The sequence below is a fragment of the Rhinolophus sinicus genome, chromosome 4, assembly GCF_057876585.1.
Source record: "Rhinolophus sinicus isolate RSI-liver-muscle chromosome 4, RSI-T2T, whole genome shotgun sequence".
In the NCBI taxonomy this organism is placed as follows: Eukaryota; Metazoa; Chordata; class Mammalia; order Chiroptera; family Rhinolophidae; genus Rhinolophus; species Rhinolophus sinicus.
Genome location: NC_142504.1, coordinates 64,700,899 through 64,728,848, shown reverse-complemented (window position 1 = coordinate 64,728,848; position 27,950 = coordinate 64,700,899). Strand labels below are relative to the sequence as shown.

Here is a 27,950-nt window from a genome sequence, read left to right as displayed (position 1 = left end):
TCTTAATCCAGTCATCTACTGATGGGCATTTCGGTTGTTTCCAGGGGCGGGGGGGTGGGGATAAGGGGAAGGTGAGAGGTTTTGGGAACGTACAGAGGGATAGTGGAGGGGGGGAGGGGGGTTCACACAGTGGGAGGGATATAAATGATAAACGTCTAAGTTTTGCTTTGTCTTGTGCACCTGAAACTAATTAAAAAACAAATAAAAAAATAAAAAAAATGACACAAGCTGATTTATGTTTAAAAATCATTAATCCAGCTTCTGCATAGAGACTACAGGGTGGATGGTTGGAATCCTGACCTTGAATTACATGAATGCTTATCACACGTGGGAATAGGAGCAAGTGAAAATGAGGACCGTGTCCTCAGGATGGAGGCCCCAGGACTCATGTATGGTCCTAGAACATTCCCGCCTCCCGAACACCCTTTCCCACTCGGGTTTAAGAATCTGCTCCAGCCCTTGCTGCTCAAGTGTGACCCCCCCCAGCATCAACGTCACCACAAAACTTCTCAGAAATGCAAATCTCAGACCCCAAAACCCATACCTACTGAACCATAATCTTCAACAAGACCCCAGGTGACTCACACATTAAAATTTGAAAACCTCTGGTGACATATTCTTTGGTTAGAGTGTCTTTCTCTCTTCTCTCTAACTATATGCATACATACTCATACACATACATACCCCCACACACACAGCCTCACAAACACATATAAACCGTACACTCATACCGTGCACACACACCCCACAACATATACATACCACACATTTCCTCCCCACACCACATGAACCTCCACATATCACATATACACCATACATCCCACACACACACACGTAAACTACACACACACACCACACTGAATTGCCATATAAGATACAAACTCACTGCCAAATGACCTATGGACGGGAGCTCTATGGACTAGCTTAAGATTTAGGGATTCCCATAGGATAGGACAGGTGCTATATGAGCTAGATTTGAGGGGTTTGAAATTTATAATTTATAGAGATTATTTGGTGGGAGCTTGCTATGTGCAAATTGGTGTTTTAAGGAGATTAGCCTGACAGTGACAAGCAGGGTGTTGCCAATACATAAAAAGGGCAGGAACACACCAGGTGGCAGGCAGTCTGAGGCAGGCGGTCAGAAATGCGAATGGGGCTGTCTTTAGTTAATGCGGTATATATGACTGCTATATGCTCTGTCTTTTGTGTTACTTACAAAATACATTACACTTCAAATGTTCTATAATTTGTATCTGTTATCTTTGCAACAAGATGAAAAAGGCATGCGAAACCTGTCTAGGCTCAGTGTTGTTTTGGCCAGCACTATGAAGGGGGGACCTCTTCAAGAAACATAAAAGGGGGGTACTGTTTGATGTCTAGGGGGTTCTCCTGCTTCTTCTTTAAAATTCCATGTGAGTATCTCCACCTCTCTGCAGACTTCTGGGTGAATCTCTTCCTGCCCTCCTCTTCAGCTTCATTAGCGCAGGCTGGACATAAAAAAGGTACTCAGGAAATGCTTATCTTAAGCTGGAGAATAAGTGTCACTATGAACAAAGGATGTCAAGTCTGGGTAGTTGAGTGATTGACGTGCTTTGGAAAGAAATTGAGGATCTTAGCGTGGTATCTAATTTAGAGGAAAGGTATGACGTCGTTTTTAGGTGTCCCAACTTTGTCATCATGGTAAGAAATGATAGAAATTACAAGAAAAGCCCGAACTGACTTTCCCGAAGCATCCTGTGACTGATTAATCATTCCACATGCCTTCCTGTTTGGGTCTCCCAAGGGTCCCTGGAACTGGATTAGGCCAGACAGGAGGTATTGGAGGTTGGGTGCCCTCCATTCTGTGCCCCTATATTTAGCTGCATTGGGTTTAGATGGGAAGTGCTGGCAACCCACATGTCTGCAGAGCCTGCCTGTGAGCTTACCCCTGAGGGCTCAGTGAGGCCACTTGGCACCAAAGCCAGTTCATGGGCGTGTCCCCTTTGGACGGTCAGTAATGCCCTGACCCAAAGCAGCCGGGAGAGCACGTCTTTATGTTCTTGAAGTACAGGTTAGCTTTCCTAGGTTTCTCATTCTAAACATTTGTAACCTGGATGCAAGAGCGTATTCCATTTCATGGGGTTCGTAAAATGAATTGGGGAAAAGAAGTTCTTACACTGAAATTTCATAAATTCAAATTCATGGGACTCTGTGGGGCAAAGGTGTTACATCATCTTACATTGGATGAAGTTTCATGTTCTTCAAAAACTATTTTTTTCTTTTTCTTCAAAGAAAAATTGTTTCACAGGTAGAACAAAGTAACTTCAACAAGTAAGTCTGTCATTATTGTGAAAAGAATAGTAGATAATTAAGGCTCACTAGAAACCCAGCCAGAAAGTCTTGGGTGTCATATTAAGCCCTGAAGTCCTCTCAGTGATGGCAGAAGTAAGTGATCCACAGGCCCACACCCGCTGCATCTCCCCAGTGCTCCCTGACGTCAGAGTTGGCCCCACAGGAGGAGAGACTGCATTTGTCGGGTGAAAGAGGATGCTTATCAGTTTACCGTCCTGGACTTTTATTTCAGATCATCAGAAAAGCCCTTTCTGAGGAAAAGCGTGTCTCAACAAAAACATCAGCTGCAGATCTTGTCACAGAAACAGATCACCTTGTGGAAGACTTAATTATTTCTGAGCTGCAGAAGAAGTTTCCTTCACACAGGTAGGTGTATTCCTCAGGGAAAACACCCCATGAACACAATGCCACGTTCATAAAGAAGGCCAGGGTCTAACTCAGGAGGCCTCGCCATTGGTCATGGGCGCAGACCTCAAGTAGGAAATCTCACTGTCTGCCCCCTGATATTTCGATTGCATGGCAAACAAACAGACCTGTCTTCATTCTTTGTACAACCCTCATGTCGATATTGCCTTAAATATACTGAAAAGGCTTCACTTTCTACAATGTACACTCAGGGGAAGAGACCTGCCCCCTCTGCTAAGCCACTTAGCGTATTTCTTGAGGGATCTGAAGCAGTAATGTTCCCTGGAAGCTTGTGTCTGCTTGGTGGTGCCACGCAGGTTTTCCACAAAGGATGTGACCCCCAATGGCGCTGCCAACTGTGTGGGCCCAGGTTCACCGCCTGCTGGTGTGCCTCTGCTGGTATTCAGTGACGTATTCTTCCCTCGCCAGGCCAAAGCATGCGACAGGCAAGGCTGCTGTCCTCCCCTGGATCTTCATGAGGACCCTAGCCTCTTCTCTAGAGCAGAAGTTCTTAACCTTTCTGGGGTCACCATGTGGAGAATCCAATGCAAGTTATAAATATTTTCCTCAGAAAAACTCAAATATTTACATAGCATTTTGCATCTAGTTCCAATGAAGCCACAGACCCCAGAGGAAGACTCTCCTTGAGCTCTGGGGAGGGGCTCCTCAGGCCCCTCCTTCACCCCTGGAGTTCTGCAGAACAGAGTTTGGAAACCACTGCTTTGGGTACAACGGGTCTCTTCCCTTTCTTGTGGAGAATCGCTAAAACTGAAATACCAGGTATTGGAGTTCTGGATATAAATCAGATTCTGTGTACTTATACAGCAGAAATACCTAAGGCTATCTCCCTCAGCATCCATCTAGCACAGGGTATGCATCATAGACTTTTTCCCCTGTGAATGATTAATTGAAGTAAAGGACAAGCCAGTGTTCAAATTTACCTCCCTTTTTTCCCTATTGTTTCCTTCTAACTGGTTAGGTTATCTCAGGGTCACCAACTCTCCCTTCAAAATTCTCTGCCAGTGGGTTGGGTTTGTTTTGTTGGACAACCTTTCTTTGTGTTTGCGTGTCTGTTACTTCATATTTCCTTATTCAGTTTGAAGTCAGGATTCCTCACATCTGTTTTAATTTTTATAAGTTCTAAAATGTTTATAATTTTTTAACTTTTTAAAATCTAAATGGTAATGGCAAAAGTATTATATAGTTTGCTTTTATTCTTTGAGAGGAAATAGCTACAGCAACCAGCCAGCTTTTTCTGGTTGAGGAGCTGTTTCAGTTCTGGAGGTTTCAGTGGTATTGATTCAGGTGGCTATGACAGAAATGAGGGTTGAGTCAGCTGTATGGGGTCCTGGTAAAGACCTTGAGGTCACTGCAGGCTAGGCATTATGGTGTTATCAGTGCTCTGACAGTTTTCAATCAGATTATAGTATTCTTGACAAATAATTCTGAAATTATATGCCCTATTATGTGTGTTGGCAGCAGTTGCTAGTGATGTGATCCACTATTGTGTCAGTATGGGATCTGTGTTCCATTTTTACAAGGTAAATTTAAATATTCATTGTTGTGTATCACAAGATAAAAGTCATTGTATTATATGGGTGAATGTGGCTTCTCCCACCTCCACCTGGCAGCTTCAGGGCCGCCAAGGGACCGTCAGGCTCCAAAGCCCCTTTGGAAAAACCATCTACCCATAGCAGTGGCCCTCACCTAGGATGTGTGTCAGGCTTACCTGGGAGCACCTCCAACTCACTAATGCCAGACCTCCATTTCGCAAAAAGCCCTGGGAGATACAGATGCACACACCTGACCAGAGCAGTGGTTCCCAAACTGCAGTCCACAAGCTCGTGCTGGCCAGGCCTGGGGGCAGAGATATGTCAGCGCCCTGGCTCTTTGTCACCACTTCCTTCTCGGCTCTGAGGGCAATGCTGGGACATGGGTGAAGGCTGGATGTTGCTGCTCCTATTCTCTGCTCAGTTTGCCTAGAAAATTCAAATTAGATGAAATCATTTTTCAACATACCTGTGGTCAAGTTTGGGTTTTTTGCCAGTGACTAATATTTAAAGAAAGCACCAGAATTTGGGGCATTGAATTATATTTTAGATCATAGAAAAATTGATAAATTTAAGATGAGGAAAAAAATTGCATTCATAGTGCAAAATAAAATAGTATATTGTAATTTTTCTGCACTCAGAGTATTTTCATATATCCCTGAAACATGTTAGCAGGAAGTTGCCTGTCATCCTTTCTTTGGAAGGACTTTCTTCATTCTGAGCTTATGTCCTTCCTCATTTTTAGTCTCTTATGAAAGAATATTAAATATAGATTGCAACTGTTTTGTTTTTAATTAAATAAGAAACCTAATGTAGGCTCCCTGGTTTATTATTTTACTCATTCATGAAATCCAAAGTCGGTCCCTGATCTGAAAGATAGGCATAGACTAAATCAAAGAATAGTAAGGCTTAAACTTGCCTCTGCTCCTCGCTTTAGCAATTACTCCACTTCCTCATAGTCTCAAACTCCTCACCTAGGAGTAAGGGACCCAACCAAGTTCCGCTCTGCGGTTCCTACACTAATGCTGTCATATGGTGGCACTGACAGAAAGCAAAGCAGCAGGTCAAGGTTGAGAGTTTCACATTTCACAGCCTCCATCCAGGCCTGCCTCTGTTGGATGCTTAATCCTGTCATCAGTTGATTTTGAGTGAGATCCAAGTTTTGCAACTCTGAAAACATTCAGTAGCATCACTGAACCATATGTATATATACCTGTCCTTTCCCTTTTGTCTGGGTTAACACAGGCGAAGGAAGGAGGACAGCAACTTGAGCTGCTCAGTATCTACAGCAGCCTGCCCTGACCCCCTTTATAGCAGGATGGGGCCTGTCCACTGTGGTGACCCTTGTGCCCTGCAGTGTGCCCAGCACAGTCCTGGACTTGAAAAAATATGTTCCCAGCCCTGCCAACTAGAACTTGGTGTTCTTCATGTTCCCACTGTGTTTTACGCTGGTTAAGCAGAGCTGTTGAGGTTCTAGAGGTGGGCAGGGCAGTGTCCTGAGTAGAAGAGGCTGAGGAACATGAATTGGCTCCCTGGTGACCTAAAGAGTGACCCTGACCTTGTCACAGAGTAAATAAACTAGCTAGGAAGAAAAGCCCCACATGCACTTGGCTGTCAAAATTATAAGTTGCAACTATTAGAAAAAAAGGCAAATAGTTAAATGATACAGCAGAATGTATCGTTCTAATTTGTCACCAAATTTTGAACCTTACCCCAGTTGCTATTTTCCTCTTGTACATTAGATAGAGTAATGAAATTGCCCTTGAGCTCCTCCAGTTTAGTCCTGTGCATAGTTTTTTTAGTAGATGTTCCAGTGCCCTCATTAAGGTCGTACTTTTTCTTTTCTCACTTCCATTTGTCCAAGTTGATGTCCCCTCTCCCTCTGTGGAGAGCTGGAAAATGTTCTCCCATTCTATAGGTATTAGCTTCCCACACAAGGACAATCAGGTTTAAATGAATAAAAACTCTACATCCCTCCCCACATACCGATGAGATATTTTTGGTGCCTCAAGAATGGACACGGTCCATGACCCTGCAGCTTCCAGGAGGCCCTGCCCCAGAGTGTCACCCACAGGCATGACATAGGTAGGGAGGTGACGGGTGTGCTTTCCATCTCCTTTCACTTAGGCAACTGGGTAAAGAGGCAGAGAACTCTTGGGTGTGAATAACCAACTGCTGATAAAGTTCAGGGCTCAGTATGAGTGCTTTGAGTTGCTCCCATCAGAAATGCTGTGCAGAACAAAAGCTGTATTAACAGGAGCATTATGGGTGCTGCTGCAAACAAGCTGCTTGGTGAACCCCAAAGACTGCGTCCCACATGTTTTGCTAATTAACAGACCGCTTGGCCCTGTGTGTCCGAAGAAGCCCTGTCAGTGTGCAGAATGAATGGCCTTTGTACTGCAGGCTGTGCTCTCTCACATGCGTATTAGATGTCAGTCCTGCAAGAGGCTCTCCCTTCCTCCTTCCAGGAGACCCCAGCATTTCCCCTCTACTTTGGTGGATACCAGCTTCCCACTTAAAATCAGGTTTAATTATAAAGGAAAAACATTCCACATTCCTCCTCAGTTTTCCTGGGAACTGATCTTTACATGTGAGTCATTTCCATTCCCATCTTGACCTTAGTAATGTCTCCTCACTGCTTTATCAAACTTGTGCCCAAGTTAAGCTTTGTACTTTGTCCCTAATATGTGTATTTTTAGGGTGTGGACCCTTTTCTTTAAGGATATAATCACAAGCCATTTCAGGGGAAAATCATGTAGCTACAAAAGAAGACATTGAAAACAGATTTAATTCCTTAAATCTCTGGCTAAGAAAACCAAGCAGAGCTAATGCCACGTTTAATCACCAGCTAAGTGGAGTGGTTCTTTGTGCACATCACCTGTTTCTGCACATCACCGGGCAGGCGTTCGGGCTTCACCGCCTTGCCGCACCCTGCTGGGCTTGGCTCCTCTGACTTCTCCATGTCTTTCACTGTGGCATTTGTTTCATATAGACTTGCCTGCCTGGATTATGTGATCCAAAGGATCTAATAGACAATGGAGGGAAGTGACAGTAGGGAGGCAGTTCCCAGCAGGAGGATGGGATACGGAACAGACAAAAGCAAGGAGCCAATGCTACATTCCATGTGGTCGCACTCTAGATTGTAAGCTTCGGGGGCCAGATGGTGCTCACCCAAGCTTTTCTGCACAGCTGTCATTTTTCAGGGTGTGAATTTCTCAAGTGTCTCAGTTAGTGCTCCCCAACCTCAATGCTTTGCCTGCTCCTGTGTGGGTTTCTTTATGGGACCACAGTGAGGAGAAGGTGGTAACACCAATCTGAAAATGATATATATACACTCATCATATATACTGATGCATGGCCAGATAATTTATAAGATGGAAGGGACTAGATGACTGTGTGTGCATATAGAGAATGAATTTCATAATCTATGAAATGGAAATAGGGATTCCAGAGTTGTCGGGACCAGATGAGTTCCAGTGCATGCAGAAGCACTGTAATTTACTGAAAAGTGACATCAGGATGCAAGGCACTTGTTCTTATTTCACAGTGTTATAGACAGGGCAACACCAACCCACAGAACTCCCTGCAAAGACAGAAATGTTCTGTCTGCACTGTCCACTTTGATAGCCTCCGTCTAGCCCACGTGACTAGTAAGCATTTGAAATGTGAAATGAAGGAACTAATTTTTTAATTCTTAAAAATTGTATTTAAGTTATTTAAATTTAAACAGACAAAGGTAGCTAGGGGCTACTGTGTTGGACAGAGAAGTGACAGAGGTGTCCACTTCAGTCTTTTCATTTATGATAGGATGTCGATCTCATCAGCAGGTTCATTGATGCCAAATCTTAGGACACATGGTTCCTCTGGGGAAAGTGGTTTCTAGGAGTGCCTTGAGTCCGAGGGGAAGCAGCCTTCCCAGTGCTCTGACCTCTTAGCCTTTGACATCGGGGCTAAGCAGCTGCCTGATGACCACAACTGACAATACACCAAATGCCAGCAACAGGTCATGAAGCATTTCTCGTTTTTCACTTCTGTTTCCTTCTTAGTAAAAGTGTATTGCCTTCAGGTCTCCTTTTCTGTAGTACAGACATGGACGTGACATGAGAGGCTAATGGAAAACCTCTCAGCAGGGCCTTGTATTCACACATAAAACAAATATTTGCTCAGTGACTGCCACAGACCTGTTCTTGGTGAAAAGGCAGTGCAGGGGCAGAGGCCCCACCCTTGGTGAACCTGGCTCTGTGACAATTAGGGACGTGTACCAAGCACTTGTGTACCAAGCACTGTCCTATCTCCTTTAGATAGAATATTTTCTTTACTCCCAGGAGCAGCTCCAGGAGGCCAGCTTTGCAGGGACAGCAGCTTGTAGGGGGCAGCTGTGATGCCTGAATGAATGTCATCATGCTGTGCCGAGCCTGTGTGCAGGGTTAGAGGAGGGAAGAGGACAAGAGGGAAGAACTGAGGATAGCTTCCCTAGTTTTCAGCCTGAGTCCTTGGCAGGGCCATTTTGCTGAAGTAGATGTGAATAAAAACAATCAGGAGCTCCCTTTTGTGTAGGTTAATTTGGAGATGTTGGTTGTTTAGGTTCCTAATGGGAAATAGACGTCCCACTCAAGTGGGGATGGTTCCAGCAGGGCTTGGGCTACAGAGGACTAATTACAAAGGAGGAGGCCAGGGACAGGGGCCCACTACAGCTGATGCAGGGAGGTGCTGGGCGTGAGGCTGGGAGCAGACAGGCCATGCTCCTGTGGGAACTGCCAGGGATGGGGGAACGAGGCACCAGAGCCTGAAGAAGGGAGAAGTAGAGGCTTCCACTGGTGGATGGCGGGGCATTCAAAGGGAGGGAGCAGGCAAGTATCCTAACCTCACTCTCCTACCATTTTCACCTTTCCCTCAGGTTTCCCAGGAGGCATGAGTGCCCTGTGGGGCAGTCCCCCCACCCGCCAGGCTCCTGGGCCAGAGGCTAGAGTGGAGAGAGCCTCTGTCAATTGTCAGCTCCCATCGAGCCTGAGCCTGTATGGCAGGGACAGGTGGGCATGGATGCAATTGTCACCTTGTCTGCAGTTCAGGAGAGGCCAGGCTGAGTACAAACCTGGGAGGTGTCAGCTGTAGGTGACATTTAATGCCTCAGGTCCAGTGAGGCTGTCTGCCCCAGGCCACAGGACTACTAGCAGGAGAATCCGAGCTTGGACGCTGCCCCGTGGCCAGTGTTCCTCATGCTCTTCCTTCTTAGGTGTCCTTGGCCTTCTCACCTCCAGACTAAAGTTAAAACAGAGTTCAGTATTGCTTTTATAAGATCAACTTCCCAGGGTTCCTCATTCCTGTATTTCTTGTTTTGCCTGGCCAGCTCACACTTCCTGATACTTTTCCAAAACTCCATCAAGGTGTCACTTTGCGTTTTCTAAATTCTGCTATGTAGAATAGCAGACAAATAGAAACACAAATGGTCTGTTACAGACTCTGCCTCTGTTTGACCCAGAGTAACCATAATGAAATCTCTTTACTGTGTCTGCTTTGTCTTTGAGAGACCAGAAACAATTTGAAGTGCTTTGTCTTGAGTTCTTGGTGCATTTTCTCAGGCTGAGCTCCTGCCCACCACAGGTTCATTGCGGAAGAGGCTGCGGCCGCCGGGGCCAAGTGCGTGCTCACCCCAAGTCCCACATGGATCGTCGACCCCATTGATGGCACCTGCAACTTTGTGCACAGGTGAACATAAGTACAGGTCACTCCATTCTAATGCCTAAACTGTCCTCTAAGATTTTGTCTTTTCTGAAGCAGCATTTTTGGAGGCTAATAGGTTTATAGTTTCATAAAAAGGTGATCAAGTGTTGATATTTTTGAGATGTTTTCCATTTGTGAGAGACTCTCAGAGCATGTAGGAAATCTTCACTTGTTTAAAAACTATTGTGTTTGTTATTTTTAATATGTTAGGTTGAATTAAGAAGGACCCCTGGAGAAGCAAACAGGGTTAGAAAGCAAGTGTGTGCAGCCCAGCTGCTGCCAGAGCTTGAGGTGTCGATGGGCATATGAGGGGTGACGTTCCAGAGCCACCGTCAGAGGTGGGAGTAAACCTCATGTCACCATGAGAGACGATATGAGGAACCCACAGAAGCTGGCCGGTCCTAATCTGACTGGGCTAATGACAGCCAAAGAGCAGTAGGTTGTAGGGAGGTCAGAGGTGCTATTAGTGGGACAGAAGTGATCTGCAGAGCCCAGGGAGGTGACGGAGCATGGCCCCAGAAGCTTTGACCAAGGGGGCTATAGCAGCTGCACTCACTTGTCCAGGACTGAGGGCGCTGAAAGTGACATTTTTCCCAGAGGTGGTTCTCCGATAGGACATGCATGGAACCCCCAGATGGCGGGTTGGCATAAGTTCCTGGCCACTTCCTAGGTCCCCATTCAGGGGGTAGGGCAGCCTGTTTATCCGCATTTTTAGACCACACTTTGAGAGCCCCGGCCATAGGTGATGAGGAGATGCTTCGTTTCCTTACTTACAGTGAGAAGGTGTGAGCGCAGCCAGGTGATAGGGTCCTTGCTCTTGGTGCTGTCCTCCGAGTTACCTCAACAGTATGTTTACATGGAAGTATGTAAAGCAGTTCCGTTGTAGCATGTTAATCATCACTCTTTTCTAAATGTGGGTTATCTTAAGAATTCAGTTAGTCATGCCCACACAGGTGATCCTTTTGTGACAATTGCATAGTGCCATCTGGTGACAGCAACAGTGTCACCAGACTATAAGTTTAAAACTTGACACTCCCCTGGGGAGTTAATGTGGAATCACAGTTCTCCCCTCTTAGGTGTGTTTGCTGAGTGGAGCACCTGTTCCTTCTGTCTTGCTCACCATTCCTGCATGCTGGTAATAGGGACAGGGCGGGCTGAGCCAGGGTGTGGTGAAGGCCACATGTCCACCTGAGGGCTTTGCATGGGCCCCAGTGGCCCCAGGGCCAAGGGGAATGTGGGGCCAGAGAGAAAACTTGGAGAACATCAGTTGGAGAACGAACTGTGGTGCTGACCATTAAAGTTCCAGAACACTGTCAAGGCCACAGCCATAGCAGTTCTAATGACCTAAAGATACCTGGAAGCCTTTAGCCACTCTAGGTCAGATAAGACCTGTTCACCCTTACGTGCAGCAGTGGCAGTGTTGGGATTAAAGCAAGTGGGAGAAAGCTCTTCTGAGAGTTGGAACTCAAGCCAAGGCTGGCGCACAGTGACTTACTTAGTGAGCCAGCCACCAGGGACAACAGTGCCACACAGCTGCCACCTTGGCAGTCAGTGCTCAGATCCATGTATGACTGGTTTTGTGGTTTTCCTGTAGGATAGCAATACCCAGCCTTTCCTTTTCCTACTTGTTGTTAAACTCTGATGACCTTCCCTTAAAGGAGAGATTATTTTGAAGATGCAGAGCAGCAACAACAAAATCACAAAATAAAAACGCAGGCAAACTGCAGTGTCACAGCCGGCCTTTGACCGCTGTGGCCCACGCCTGCTGTTGGCTGCTTGGGTGCTCAGCAGGAGACTGGGTAAGGAGGGACGGTATTACCCAGACCCAGCCTCTGGGTGGAGGCTGTGGACTGGGGCCTGTGATGTTGCCTCCCAGGGGCCCCTCCACCCTGCCTGGGATATGGTTCTGGCCTTTTGAGAGGGCTCAGATGTCCCTTTCAGTCTCTGAGAACCAGAAAGCTGATTATTACAATCCCTCTCAATTGGGTACTTGGTCATTGTTGAATTACATCAATCTTGCATGACTTTTAGAATACTGCTTTCTTTCAAGATCAGCTATCTTACAACATGGTCAGCTAAGCCTGTTTGTCTTGGAAGCAGTTAGTGAAATTGTGGAGAGTAGTTTTTAAAAAAATAAACTCACCCACACTGTAGAAAGGTCCTTCTGTGCCTCGAGTGAGGCTGCACAGCCACATAGAGGCTCGTAAGAGTTTGTATGTTGATTTGTATGAGGCCATTTATGTTTTAGAGTGTAAACCATTCTGTTTTCTTTTGCAGATTTCCAACCGTGGCAGTAAGCATCGGATTTGCTGTAAACCAAGAGGTATATGGTGGGTGGGGCCCCTGGCTGGGTAGCACAGAGTCCTTCAGGTCTCCAGGCCTCTAGTTCAGGTTTCCTTTAGTCATCTTCCTTTTTGGATTCAACCTCTGCACTTCTATTTTTCTCTCTTTGTCATGTGTCTTAATCATGATTAGTAAATCCAAGTATGTGTTTTTCAAATCTGAGAAAGTAAACACATGCAAACCAGTTTTAGGGTGTGTAGGCTTCGGGCTCCATGGCCAGCCCTTATTTCTTCCGTGGTCTTTTTGTGACGCAACTGTGGAAGGGGAAGTTCTGAGGAAATTATCTAAGTTAATCTCCATCTGACCCCTGGGGTGTGTGATCTAGTCATACACAGAAAAAGCTCCCGTTTTTGGAGGACATTGTTAATCCCAGTATTCTGTTCTTCATCTTCTTCTAGCTGTTAGTGTGAGAACGTTGCTGTGGCAGGTTCCCATAGACCCTTGGAACTAAGCTACATCAGAGGGCCTGCAACAAAGGTGTGGGACTGAGGCTTAAGCTTTATTAGTCAATTTAAGCAACAACCCTTAGAAAAGCCTTAATTTCCTTGTAGTTACTACAGTTATATTTAAATAGCACTGGGGGCTCGGTGTTTATCCAAAGCAGCTCTCCTTTAGAACACCATTTTTTTCATCTTAATCCTCAGTGTTAGCGTAGATTCCCTAGCATGGAAACTGGGAGAAGTTTATACCCATATAAAAGTACTTAAGTTAAAAGTAAGCAAGGATTTTAATATTGAAATTTGAGTAAGGAGTTAATTACTCACTCATTTCTGTTAAATGTTGTCATTAAACAGAGTAAGGGGTTGAGCAGTTACCTTAGAGGGTGGCCGTCTTAATAACTGAGAGGTAGGGGGCAAAATGCTGCAGCCTTAGACGGGTCTGGTGTGTGTGACTGCACACAGGTGGCCTGGGCTTGTAGTGGAGGGTCCCTGGTCACAGGGAATGTCCCACTTCTCCTTACTGTTTCCTCATGTCAGCAAAGGCCTCTAGGCCACCTGCTTGCCCCAAGGGCACAGGCCACCCTTCGCAGGCTCCCCAATGTGTAGGGCTGACTTGGATTTGGGAGCCCTTTATAGCCAGGGCAGTGGAGCCAGGAGTATGGTGAAGTATTGCTGGAAGGCTATAGGCCCTTGCTAAGTGCTGGCTGAACCATCCTTCGCAGAAATAAACCCTATTCCTGTAGGTTGGAGAGTCCCTTCCACTGTGATCGAGCTCAGCTCTGGCTGGCCAAGACTTTCCCGAGGCATTTGGCCTGGGTCTCTCCTCATTTTCCAGAGAGATGAATACTTGGCTAACCCCCAGACCGAGCACACTGCTGTTGTTAACCCTGAATAGTGAGAAATCAGTAGAGGAACGACACACAAACATGTGCATGCGTGTCAGGTAGCATTTTTTTCACGCTCATCTCTTGTTTTTACTGTCCCTCATTGAGAAGCTGTGATCCAAGGCCTTGTCACTGATTTATGACAGTGTGGCTGCTGGTTAGCACTCGCCTTCTCAGGGATGAGCCCCTTTTGGTGAATCATGTCTGTTCCGCAGGCTGTCCTTGGGTTCTGTGCTTCTGTTGGCATTACAAATGCATTCTTCATTCTTCACATGTCAGCAATTTTGAGGGTTTGCTGTGGAGTTTGATTAGAGTCACAAGTAGCCTTTTTACCCACAGAAGAAAAAAAAACTTTTCTAAACTATTAAACTTTTTAAAGTAACTTTCAGTTACTAATGCTTGATTATGATGTTGATTTTTTAATATAGTTTTATTAGTTTTAGTATATTTTTAAATATAGTTATTGTAAAAAAAAAAAGTTTGCTTTCATGTCCAGGTCTAGTTTTGAGTCTAGATGCTGATTTTTTTAATTCCATTTTGAAAGGTATTTTCTATCATATCATCACTGCATTAGTCAGAACACCTAGAACACTTTCACCTTTGAATTACTGTGTTATTATCTATGTCCAATAAGTGAACAGCATTTGTTTTCTGTCCTGCCTCTGCCCCCCACAGCTTGAATTTGGAGTGATTTACCACTGCACAGAGGAGCGGCTGTACACTGGCCGGAGAGGCCGGGGTGCCTTCTGCAACGGCCAGCGGCTCCAGGTCTCCGGGGAGACAGGTGGGGCTTCATGCAGCTTGTTTCAGTTTACTTCAGATTGAGAAATGTGAATGGAAAATGCCAAAAATTACCCTTTTGTGAGACGATGGTGGAAATCTCCTGCTGAGAGTTCAATCCCTTTTTAGGGACACCATGTCCCTGACGAACTGGAAGTTGAGCCAGTTCTGTATCTTAATGTTTTTGTGAATGTGGCCAGGAGCTTTAAATAGGCTCATTCTATTTTCAACTCACGTCTTTCATCTTTAATGCTAAAAGAAATCCAGTCACTAGTTACGATTTGGTCTCTAGCAGTCCAAGGCCAAGGGCAGAGTCAGAAGCCTGCCCTGGCCCTCAGAGCATCCAGGTAAATGTCAGTTATCCTAATGTTACCGGGGTGATGTCATCCCCGAGCAGTCTGTGGCTCCCTGGATGTGGACTAACTGCAGCTGGCTTCAGTTTCTGTCAGAAGTCGTGTACATAAGCCATGTTTTCACACACCACAGATGTTCTATTGTCATTGTCATTCCTAAAGCAGAACCTTAAGGGCATCCATCCTGTAGCTGTTATAAAGGGACTACGATATTGTTAATCTGCATATATAACTACATATCAATAGCAATATGCTGGTTTAGGTGTTTCACTGACTCTTTTTGGCCTTTCTCTCATACTGATTAAACTGGTGATATTTTATTGCTTTGTGGGACACATACTGTAGGGGACAGAAAATTGCAAGGCAGAAATAAAGAGCCCGAGACTAAGAGCAGATGGATTAGGAGAACACTTTAAAACGTCCATGACATCTATATTTGGGTCGGAAAAGCTAGAAAGCGGTTCCGGCTAACTTCTCACTTGTGTGTTTCTGCAGTAGGACATCATGGGGTACCTCCCCACCCCCGTTATTTCATTTAACCACCATTGCTTCAGTCTGTGGTGTCATCACTTCCGCTCTGAGCTCCCTCTGCCTTCCTTACTACCTCCCCTCTCTACCCATTGCCAGCTTCTTTTTCAAAAATTTCTTTCCTAGTGCCCTCTCTCCATTGTCTCTGTTCTGCCTTTTCTTCCTCCCTCGGGTGACACCTGTGTACCTAGATGACCTCAGAGGCAAATGAGAAGACTAACATGTGCTTTGCTCCCCAGTTGCTCCTCATCTAGTGAGGACATCAGGCTCTCTGGCTGTGATCTGGTGAGAGCAGGGTCACACAGGAGCCCTGCGTTAATTATTAATTTCTTGTAGTTGAGTTTCTATGACACCAAAGATGTTGATCTGGGTATAGCAGGAGGTATTTGCTAGGGCACAGACTTCTCCTTGCAGTGGTGTGACCCCGGTCTGTTAGGGAGGTGACCTTCTGTTGGTGAAGGACAGGTTGGGGCAGGACCGCCTTGGGGAGACTGAGGAGGCTCCCTAGGAGGCCCGTGAGAGTCATGAGCATGGCCAGGGTGAGGGGCAGGGGAGACGGTCACCAGAGGCTTCAGACAGAGGTGGGAGCAGCAGGACCCACTAACCAGTGTGGGGACAGAGCCCCAGAAAGTAGTTTACAGGCTCTCGGCCTCACGTGGAGGAGTGCTGGCTCGGGTAGTAGATGGCCGTCAGCTGTGGCTGATTGGCCGTCAGCTGTAGCCAGTTAGCCAATTAGCCGCCAATATAACTGCTGTGGCTACGCTAGCAGAGAGGAGGAAAGAGAGAAAGAATGGGGGCTAGCAAGAAGATGGCGGCTGGGCTGGCAAGCGTGGATGGCAGTTTGCGGACAGTGTGGATCCAGCCTGCATTGAGAGTATAGTGCCGCCAGAGAGAATATAGTGGTATGACTCCCCTACCTACGGCTCCGTGGGTGTTCCTTTTTGGCCTCACCATATCCTGCGTTCTTGTATGGGGAGCGGGAGCAGAGACCCCCAAGGCCGCCCTGCATGACACCAGTTACCACTTCTGAGTCCCAGCCCTGCTCCATTTCTCTCTCTCCCAGAAATATTTTGTTTGGCTGTGTAAAAAGTAGCATTAATTACAGCTACACATGCTAGGAGGCAAACCACTCAAGCTGAATTGTGTAACTCGGTAGTGAGGAAGCATGTTATTAAACACGCTTATGTGAACTCTGCTCTATATTTCATTTAATTATAACACTCAGCAGTATTCATACACACTCAGCTTCCTGGTCAGCTGCTTGCATTGCTCAGTCATGCATTAGAACATCACGTCCTCAGTGGGGTTCTCAGATCACTTCCCCAGCACTGGCTCATCCCACTCACATGGGCAGGGACTTTGGTCATCATTATATTTGGCCCATGATCAAAGGCCCTCCTGTCCCAGAATGTTTGTTCTTCACTCAAACACTGTCATAACCCCCCCTTGGCAACACAGCTGTGGTTCTTACTTATCTTGAAATTGCTCATGTTCCAAAGCTCTTTTGTGATTTTTTTTTTAATTCTGACTTATAAAATCTAGTATGTTGATGTCAACCTGGTTGTTATCTATTTGATGAGTAACTAGGTTTCTATGGGAGGTGATGGAGCGTATCTTTAGCAGCACAATCTTTAGGTGTTTTACAGACCTGGTTTCAAATCCTGACCTTCTAATGCTGAGAGTTGTCAGTTAACCTCCAAACCTCAGTCCTCATATATAGAGTGGGATGATGATGACGATAACTTTGAGGATTAAATAAAATTATATAGAGAAAGCACTCAGCAAAGTCCCTGGCACATAGTACCCCAAAATGAGAGTCATTATTAAAGAAAAAACTTGAGTCTTTGCACAGGATCAATTACAGCCCCTTGTTAAAATGAAGATGCATTTCTGGAGGAAACAGCCATTAAAACAACCACCACTAATCTTTCTCTTTGTGCTTTCTTTGCCTCTGTTTTCTGATTCCTATTATACCTTTCTGGAAATGTCTTCAACTCACACACAAAAAATCAACAACAAAAAAACCTACACTGGATAGGGGTAAAGGATTAGATGAGGCCAGAATTTCATTAGTAGCTTTTTCTTCAAATTCCACCGGGCAAATTTTCAAACATGTACAAAGAGACAGAAAAAATGTAATAAACCTGCAGGACCCATCACACAGCTCCAGTATTGCCAACTCATGGCCAGTCCTGCTTCATCCACACCTCCACCTAACTCCCGGTACCCCAAAGAACTCCTTGATACAAATCCCAGGCATGATATCACTTTGTAACCAGTATTTCAGTATGAGTCTCTAAAACATAGATTATTCTTTGAAAAACATAGTCACAAATACCAATTCACACCACTCCAAAAATTAGTCATTGTTCTTAAAATCATTCAGTATACAGTCAGTGTTCAAATTTCCACTTGTCTCATCTTATGGAAAATGGCCTTTCAAGGCCATAATCTGGGTCCTAGGGGTCCTTGTGTCTCCTAGATCTTTATTACTAGGCCCTTTCAGTGGACAGAACTTAGGAAACAAGTTTTATAATAAGAAATTCATGAGTTCATACTGGTGTTCTCCATTCAAATTCATGACTACAAGTTTTCAACTCTTCTATGTGTGTCTCCCCTGCCCTGTGCTGAAAACCCTAGTGCACAGTGACACCAGGAATTATGAATTGAATGTCTCCAAATCCTTGTTTGCTTTGTCCAACAACACCCACATGACACTTGTCAAAGAAACAATACTAGCCCTACTATCAACAAGTGATTGCTGAAAGTAGCGTGAAGGATTCTTTGATGTTTTGTTTTGTCTTTCTGTAATTTTTTTGTCCTTCACAAATATCCTATAGGGTCTGGGTCAGATTGATGAGAGTCTGAAGTGGTTCTTCGTTTCCTTTGGTTATGCCACCAACTGAATCTAATCACTTAGCTACATTTGGTTTACTTTATTTTTAATTTGGAAGGATTATCTTTTTAAAATTGATTTTATTTTGTAATTTTGTAAAAAAAAGTATATGGTTCCAAAGTCATATCTATAAAACAAAGTATATTCAAAGAAGTTTAGCTTTCTCCTTGTCCTTTTTACCCTATAGGTAACCATTAAAAATTTTTAATAGTTTATTCCATTGTTTATTTAAAATAAGTAGCTGGTTTTTTTGCTTTTATTCTCAGTTTCAGTATAGCTTTTGGTATTAAGAAGTTTATATTTTTATTCTAATAATTCTCTTTATATTAAAATTTTTATATAATATCCCTAGTCCTGTTTTTTGGGTTATTGTCTATTGAGTCCCTGTTATCAGTAGTACTACACTTAGCTTGTAGCCTCTTTTCCCCCCTCTCCATATACTTCAGTATGTCAGTTAAAAACGATATGCTTTTACTCTGTAACTACAACACGATTGGTGAGCATGTTCTACTTGTCAGATTCTTTCCCCGTTATCTTTCCAATTTTGGACCGTCATGCTGCATTTGCATTTTGGACGGTCAAGATGCATTGGCAGAGCAACCAGCTATGCTCTTACCTTAAAACTATTATTTATATTTAGTCTTGGTTCCCACAGCTAAATGTAGATTTACCCAGCACTAATCCTTCATGTCGATGTTTCTCCAATCATTTTGTTTGTGTGTAGCTCATGTACTAGTACAGCATTTCTCCAACTTTTTGATCTTAGTATCAACCTGTTTATATTCCTGAAAAAATTATTGAAGATCCCACCCAAAGAGCTTTTGTTTAAGTTATATCTATATTTGTATGTTAGAAATTTGAACAGAAATTTTAAAAATACTTACTAATTTATCTTTATCTTTTAAAATAAAGAGCTCATTAATATGAATAATATATTTTTATGGAAAATAACTATATTTTCCCAAAAAAAATTTTATGAGAAGAGTGGCACTGTTTTACATTTTTTCCAAAGCTCTTCAATGTCTGGCTTAATAGAAGACAACTAGATTCACAGGTCTGCTTCTGTATTCAATCTGTTGTAATATATTGTTTTGATGTGTGAAAAAAAATCTGACTAATAAGGAAAAATAGTTGAAAAGAGGGGGAGTGAGGAATGTTTTAATAGACTTTTCAGATAATTGAGGATATTCTTCTTTGATGCTATACCAAAACTCAAGAAGTGGTGGTTTCTTAAAGTTAGTTGCATATGAAATCTAATGACATATCAATGAACTATTTTATACTCAGTTACATTGAAATCCATTGGGCTATTGTCCTTTTTGAATGGATCTTTTGCTCATGGGTGATTTTGTAACATCATTCTTTGGTCATGTGGAAAATAAGTGTTCACTGAGATTTTCAGCTTTTTCAAATGTTGATATATTTCATTTAAAAATACTTAAAATGTCATTCATAAATATCGCCGCTCTCCTTTTGAGAACTCTTTGGGTGTTGGGAAGGTGTCAAGCTTACAGTGGTGGACAGAAGTCTTCCCAAATTCTAATTTCCACTTGAAACTTGAATTCGATCAGTGACCACCCTGGCAATTGAAATGATGGGCTCACTTCTTTCATTTTCAAAAAAATACCTTCCAAATATCCAACTCTGAATAACTATAGTTTAAGCTCTCTATGTGTACTTCCCATCTCATCACACAGAATATTCAAATGACATGTATAGTAATTAGGGTTCAAGATTTAGTGCAATTAATAATTTTTACAGCTTCATCATTCTTAAGTAAAGCTCACATTTCCCCCCAGTATGTAAATGTAGCAGAGAAGACTGCCTTGCTTTGTCTATCCATTGTGCAAATGTTAACATGATGAAAAAAGGCAGATAGTGTCTTAGTATTTTTATGAAATTTGTTTTAACTTCACAGATTCCTGAAAGAAGCTCAGAGACCACACTTTGAGAACTACTCCAGTTGATTTCTCAGGAAGAGCTTATGGGAATAATAGTCCCTAAGTTCATATGTGTTTATAAGTTTATAAGTGGCCTTTATACTTGAAAATCCATTTTTATGGTAGTAAAACACATGGCTCTCATTTTCTGGTGTTGAATATCTTAAATTTTCTCCACGATTTTCTAGCGTAAGCACATTATTGAAAAGTCTGAAGACAATTTTTCTTTCTCTTATAAGGGACTTTGATGTTTTTGCCTGAATGCCCAAAATATTTTTTTCTTTTTCTTTAGAGTATAGTCATTTTAGAGTACAGTAATTTTAATCAAATGTTGTTTGTTCTGAGTCAGTTTTCCTAGGTATATGGTATGCCCTTTCAATATGTCATTTCAAGTCCTTTTAAAAAAAAAAAATTTGTGTTTCCTTGAATCATAGTTTTTTATTATTATTATTTTCAGATGTACAAAACAACATAATGATTAGACATTTACACCCCTCACAAAGTGATAACCTCCCCAAGTCTACTACGTCTCTGACATCGTACATACCATTGACTATATTCCCTATGTTGTACTTTGTATACCATGACTATATATATATAATATATAGGTAATTATATATTAATAAATAATAATACATAATAAATAATAATTAAATATATTTAATTATAGTTGACATTCAGTTTTATTCTACATCACCTTCAGGTGTACAGCACAGTGGTCGGGCATCTACACAATCTATGATGTGATCCCCCCATAAGTCCAGTACCCATCTGACACCTGACATAATCTTTACAACATTTTTTATTATATTTCCCATACTGTATTTCACATCCCCGTGGCTATTTTGTGACTACCAATTTGTACTTTCTAATCCCTTCACCTTCTCCTCCATCCCCCAACACCCCTCGATCTAGCAACCATCTGTTTTTTCTCTGTGTCTCTGAGTCGATTTCTGTTTTGTTTGCTCATTTATTCTGTTCTTTAGATTCCACATATAAGTGAGATCATATGGTATTTCTCTTTCTCAGTCTGACTTATTTCACTTAGCATAATATCCTCTAGGTCCATCCATGTTGCTGCAAATGGTAAGATTTCATTCTTTTATGGCCAAGTAATACTCATTCTATAAATGTACCACAATTTGTTTATCCAATTGTCTATTGATGGGCATTTCAGTTGTTCCTATATCTTGGATATTATGAATAGCGCTGCAGTAAACATAGGGGTGTATATATTTTTTCGAATTAGTGTTTTGGATTTCTTTGGATAAATACCCAGTAGTGGAATTGCTGGGTCATACGTAGTTCTATTTTTAATTCTTTGAGGAACCTCCATACTGTTTTCCATAGTGCCTGCACCAATTTGCAATCCCACCAACAGTGCACAAGGGTTCCCTTTTCTCCACATCCTCGCCAGCACTTGTTCTTTGTTGATTTATTTATGATAGCCATTCTGACTGGTATGAGGTAGTATCTCACTATGGTTTTTATTTGCATTTCTGTAATGATTAGTGATGTTGCACATCTTTTCATATGTCTATTGGCCATCTGTATGTCCTCTTTGGAGAAATGTCTCTGCATGTCCTCTGCCCATTTTTTAATTCGATTGTTGTTTTTTTGGTGTTGAATTGTATGAGTTTTTTATAAATTTTGGATATTAACCCCCTTATCAGAGCTATCATTGGTAAATATCTTCTCACATTCAGTAAGATGTCTTTTTGTTTTGTTGATAGTTTCCTTTGCTGTGAAAAAACTTTTTAATTTGATCTAGTCCCATTTGTTTATTTTTTATTTTGTTTCCTTTGCCTGAGGGGATATATCAGTAAAAATGTTACTAAGGATAATGTCTAAGAGTTTAGTTCCTATATTTTCTTCTAGGAGTTTTATGGTTTCGGGTCTTAATATTTAAGTCTTTAATCCATTTTGAGTTTATTCTTGTATATGGCATAAAAAGGTGGTCCAGTTTCATTGTTTTGCATGTATTTGTCCAGTTTTCCCAGCCCCATCTATTAAATAGACTGTCTTTACGCCAATGTAAATTCTTGTTTCCTTTGTCATAGATTAAATGATCATATAGGCATGGATTTATTTCTGGGCTCTGTATTCTGTTCCATTGATCTGTGTGTCTGTTTTTATGCCAATACCGTGCTGTTTTGATTTTAGCCTTGTAGTATAATTTGGTATCAGATACGGTGATGCCTCCTGCTTTATGGCCTTGTTCTCATTTCTCAGGATTGTCATGGCTATTCAGGGTCTTTTATGGTTCTATGTAAATTTTAGGGTTATTTATACTAGTTCTGTGAAAAATGTCATTGGCATTTTGATAGGGATTGCATTGAATCTATATATTACTTTGGGAAGTATGGACATTTTAACTATATTAATTCTTCCTATTCACGAACATGGTGTATGTTTCCATTTATTGTATCTTCTTTAATTTCTCTCTTCAATGTCTTACAATTTTCTGAGTAGAGGTCTCTTGCTTCCTCGGTTAAATTTATTCCTTTTTTTTTTTTTTTCTGCAATTGTAAATGGGGTTGTTTTTCTTTCTGATAGCTCATTATTGGTGTATAAAAGTGCAACTGATTTGTGAATATTAATTTTGTATCCTGCTACTTTACTAAATTCATTTATCAGTTCTAATAGTTTTTTTGGTGGAATCTTTGGGGTTCTCTATATATAGTATCATGTCATCTGCAAATAATGACAATTTTACTTCCTCCTTTCCAATTTGCATTTCTTTTATTTCTTTTTCTTGTCTGATTGCTGTGGCTAGAACTTCCAGTACTATGTTGAATAAAAGTGGTGAAAGTCTTTCTTGTTCTTGATCTTAAGAGGAAAGCTTTTAACTTTTCCCCATTGAGAGTGATGTTAGCTGTGGATTTGTCATATATAACTTTTAATTATGTTGAGATATAGTTCCTCTATTCCCACTTTGCCGAGAGTTTTATCATAAGTGGATGCTGAATTTTTGTCACATGCTTTTTCTGCATCTATTGATATGATCATATGATTTTTATTTTTCATTTTGTTTATGTGGTGTTTCACATTAGTTGATTTGCAGATATTGAACCAACCCTGCATACTGGGAATGAATCCCACTTGATCGTGGTGTATGATCTTTTTATGTATTGCTGAATTCGGTTTGCTTATATTTTGTTGAGGATTTTTGCATGTATTCGTTAGGGATATCAACCTATAGTTTTCTTTTTTTTGTAATGTCTATGTTTGGTTTGGGGATCAGGGTAATGGTGGCCTTGTATAATGAGCTTATGAGCCTTCCCTCCTCCTAGATTTTTTGGAATAGTTTGTGGAGAATAGGTGTTAATTCTTTTTTGAATGTTGGGTTCACCCATGAAGCCATCTGGTCCAGAGCTTTTGTTTGTTGGGAGCTTGTTGATTATTGATTCAATTTTGTTGGTAGTAATCAGGCTGTTCAGGTTTTTGGTTCTTTTTGACTTGGAGGATTTTACCTTCCAGAAATTTATCCACTTCCTTCAGATTGTCTAAGTGGAGTATAGTTACTTATAGTATTTTCTTATAATTTTTTGTGTTTCTGTAGTGTCTATTGTCACTTCTCTTCCTTCATTTCTCATTTACTTGGGTCTTCTCTTTTTCTTGATGAGTTTGGTGAAAGGTTTGTCATTTTTCAAAAAAAAACAAAAACAGTTCTTGGTTTCATTGATCTTTTGGGGGTTTTTTGTTTGTTTTTTGGTCTCTATTTCATTTAGTTCCACTCTGATCTTTATTATTTCCTTCCTTGTACTCACTTTATACTTATTTTGCTATTCTTTTTCCAGTTCCATTAAGGGTAAAGATAGACTGCTGATTTGAGATCTTTCTTGTTTCTTTAGGTAAGCCTGTATTGCTATGAATTTCCCTCTTAGGACTGCTTTTGCTGTGTCCCATCGATTTTTGGGGTATTGTGTTTCATTTTCATTTGTCTCAAGATATCTTTTTATTTCTTCCTTGATCTCATTGTTAGGCCATTCATTACTTAGTAGCATGTTATTTAGTCTCCATGTGTTTGTGTATTTTTCAGTATTTTTCTTGTACATGATTTCTAGTTTTATACCACTGTGGTCAGAGAAGATACTGATATGATTTCAGTCTTCTTAAATTTATTGAAATTGGTTTTGTGGCCTAACATGTGGTCTGTCTTGGAAAAGGTTCCATGTGCACTTGAAAAGATTGTATATTTTGCTGCTTTGGGATGAAATGCTCTAAAAATATCAATTAAATCTATCTGGTCTAGTGTGTCATTTAAGGCCGCAGTTTCCTGTTGATTTTCTGTCTAGATTATTTGTCCATTGGTGTCAGTGGGGTATTAAAGTCCCCTGCTGTGATTGTGTTACTGTTGCTCTTTGCCTTTATGTCAATCAATATTTGTTTTATATATTTAGGTGCTTCTATGTTGAGTGCATAGATGTTTACTCGGGTTATGTCCTCTTATTGGATTGATCCCTTTATTATTATGTAATATCCTTCTTTGTCACTTATTGTAGTCTTCATGTTAAAGTCTATTTTGTCCAATATAAGTATTGGTACACCAGATTTTTTTCTCATTTCCATTTGTGTGAAATATTTTTTTCCATCCCTTTACTTTCAATCTGTGTGGGTCTCTTGTAGACAGAATTTGCATAGGCATTGTTTTCTTAACCACTCAGCTTATGTCTTTTGATTGGGGCAGTTTATCCATTTCCATTTAAAGTGATTGATAGGCACATAGTTATTGCCATTTTATTATTCATATTTTTTATCTTTGTTTGTTTGTTTCTCCTTTCTTCAGCTTAAAGAAGTCCTTTTAACATTTCCTGTAACACTGGCTTGGTGTTACTGAATCCCTTTAGGTTTTTCTTGTCTGGGAATCTCTTTATCTCTCCTTGAATTTTAAATGATAGCTTTGCTAGGTAGAGTAGTCTTGGTTGTAGGTCCTTGTTTTTCATCGCTTTGAATATTTCCTGCCATTCCCTTCTGGCCTGCAAAGTTTCTGTTGAGAAATCAGCTGACAGTCTTATGGGAGCACCCTTGTGAGTAACTAGTTGTCTCTCTTGCTGCTTTTAGGATTCTCTCTTTATTTTTAACCTTTGCCATTTTAACACTGATGTTTCTTGGTGTGGGCACCAACGCTGTTTGGGTTCATCTTCTTTGGGATTTCTGCCTTTTCTGGGCATGTATATCTGTTTCACTAGGTTGGGGAAGTTTTTGGTCATTATCTCTTCAACTACGTTCTCAGTCCTTTGTTTCATTTCGTCTCCTTATTCTACTCCTATGATGTGAATGTTGTACACTTGATGTTGTACCCCAGGTCCCTTAAACTATATTCATTGATTTTTATTCTTTTTTCTTTTTGTTGTTCCGATTGGGTGTATTCTGCTGCCTTGTCTTCTAAATCACTGATTTGATCCTCTGCTATATCTCATCTGTTGATTCCTTCTAGTGTATTCGTCATTTTAGTTATTGTATTCTTTATTTCTGACTGGTTCTTTTTCATGGTTTCTCTGTCCTTCTTTATGCTTGCTATTTCTTTGTTGAAATTCTCACTAAGTTCCTTCAAGCATTCTTTTTTTTATTAGTTTCAGGTGTACAAAACAATGTAATAGTTAGACATTTATCATTTATATCCCTCACACATTGATAACCGCCCTCCCCCATCTACTACCCTACTGACATCGCATACAACCATTACATTTCCACTGCCTCTATTTCTAATGCTGTACTTCACTTCTTGTGACTATATACATATAAAATTGTAGTTGACATTCATTATTGTTCAGCTTCAGCTTCAGGTGTAGAGTGCAGTTATCAGGCATCTACATCATCCCTGAGGTGGTCTCCCTAATGAGACAAGTGTCCATCAGATACTCTACAAAATCTTTACAACATTATTGATTGCATTCTCCAAATTGACTTTTGTATCCCCGTGGCAATCTTGTGGTTACCGATTGTTCTTTCTAACCCACTTACCTTTCCCCTTATCCCTACCCCCCATCTAGCCACCCTCAGTTTTTCCTCTTTGTCTCTGAGACTGTTTCTTATAAGTTCATTCATTTATTCTTCTCTTTAGTTTCCACATATAAGTAAGATCATATGGTATTTATCTTTCTCTGTCTGACTTATTTCATGTAGCATAATGGTCTCTAGATCTATCCATATTGTTGCAAATGGTAAGATTTCATTCTTCTTTATGGCTGCATAATACTCCATTGTATAAATGTACCACAGTTTCTTAATCCAGTCATCTACCGATGGGCATTTTGGTTGTTTCCATGTATTGCCTATTGTGTATAGTGCTGCAATAAACATAGGGGTGCATAAATTTTTTCGAATTAGAGTTTTGGATTTCTTCAGATAGATACCTAGGAGTGGAATTGCTGGATCATAAGGTAGTTCCATTTTCAGTTTTTTGAGATACCTCCATAATGTTTTCCATAGTGGCTGCACCATTCTGGAATCTCCCCAACAAGGCACAAGGGTTCCCTTTGCTCCACATCCTCCCCAGCACTTGTTGTTTGTTGATTTATTGATGATAGCCATTTTGACTGGGGTGAGGTGGTACCTCATTGTGGCTTTTATTTTCATTTCTCTAATGATTAGTGAGGATGAGCATTTTTTCATGTCTGTTTGCTATCCGTATGTCCTCTTCAGAAAAATTTCTCTTCATGTCCTCAACCCATGTTTTAATTGGATTGTTTGTTTTTTGGAGTTGATTTGAGTGAGCTTTTTATAAATTTTGGATATTAAGCCCTTATCAGATATATCATTGGCAAATATCTTCTCCCATTCAGTAGGATGTCTTTTTGTTTTATTGATGGTTTCCTTTGCTGTGAAAATACTTTTTAGTTTGATGTAATCCCACATGGTTATTTTTCCTCTTCCCTTTCCCGAGGGGATACATCAGTAAAAATCGTACTCCAGGTAATGTCTGTAAACTCTCTTCCCATATTTTCTTCTAGGAGTTTTATGGTTTCAGATCTTACATTTAAGTCTTTAATCTGTTTTGAATATATTCTTGTATATGGTGTAAGTAGGTGGTCCAGCTTCATTTTTTTGCATATGTCTGTCCAGGTTTCCCAGCACCATTTATTGAATAGACTGTCTTTACCCCACTGTAAATTATTGCTTCCGTTGTCATAGATTAAATGACCATATAGGCATGGATTTATTTCTGGGCTCTCTATTCTGTTTAATTGATCTATGTGATTTTTATGCCAGTACCATGCTGTTTTGATTACTGTAGTCTTGTAGTATAATTTGATGTCCGGTTATCGTGATACCTCCCACTTTGTTCTTATTTCTCAAGATTGCCAAGGCTATCCGGGGTTTTTTATGGTTCCATATAAATTTTAGGATTATATGTTCTTCCTGTGAAAAATGTCCTTGGTAGTTTGATAGGAATTATGTTGAATCTGTATATTGCCTTAGGCTGTATGGACATTTTAATGATATTAATTCTTCCTATCCATGAGCCTGGTATGTGCTTCCATTTATTTGTATCTTCTTTAATTTCTCTCTTCAGTGTCTTACAATTTTCTGAGTACAGATCTTTTACTTCTTTGGTTAAATTTACTCCCAGGTATTTTATAGTGTTTGAAGTAATTGTAAATGGGGTTGTTTTCTTAATTTCTCCTTCTGGTATTTTATTATTGGTATATACAAATGCAACTGATTTCTGAATATTAATTTTGTATCCTGCTACTTTACTAATTCGTTTATCAGTTCTAATCGTTTTTTGGTGGAGTCTTTAGGGTTCTCTATATATAGTATTATGTCATCTGC

General features: G+C 41.3%; 1 protein-coding gene across 3 annotated transcripts in view; it reads left to right on the top strand.

The window, feature by feature from the left end:
* Positions 1-27,950, top strand: part of IMPA2 (inositol monophosphatase 2) — a 61,039-nt gene that overhangs the window by 15,941 nt on the left and 17,148 nt on the right. For 2 of the 3 annotated variants that reach the window (XM_019711363.2, XM_088797897.1), the window contains exons 2-5: positions 2,564-2,697; positions 9,888-9,992; positions 12,285-12,330; positions 14,350-14,458. In XM_019711363.2, the coding sequence (XP_019566922.1) occupies positions 2,564-2,697; positions 9,888-9,992; positions 12,285-12,330; positions 14,350-14,458 (394 nt within the window). The remainder of the gene's footprint in view (positions 1-2,563; positions 2,698-9,887; positions 9,993-12,284; positions 12,331-14,349; positions 14,459-27,950) is intronic. The other variant, XM_019711364.3, reaches the window with a different exon arrangement.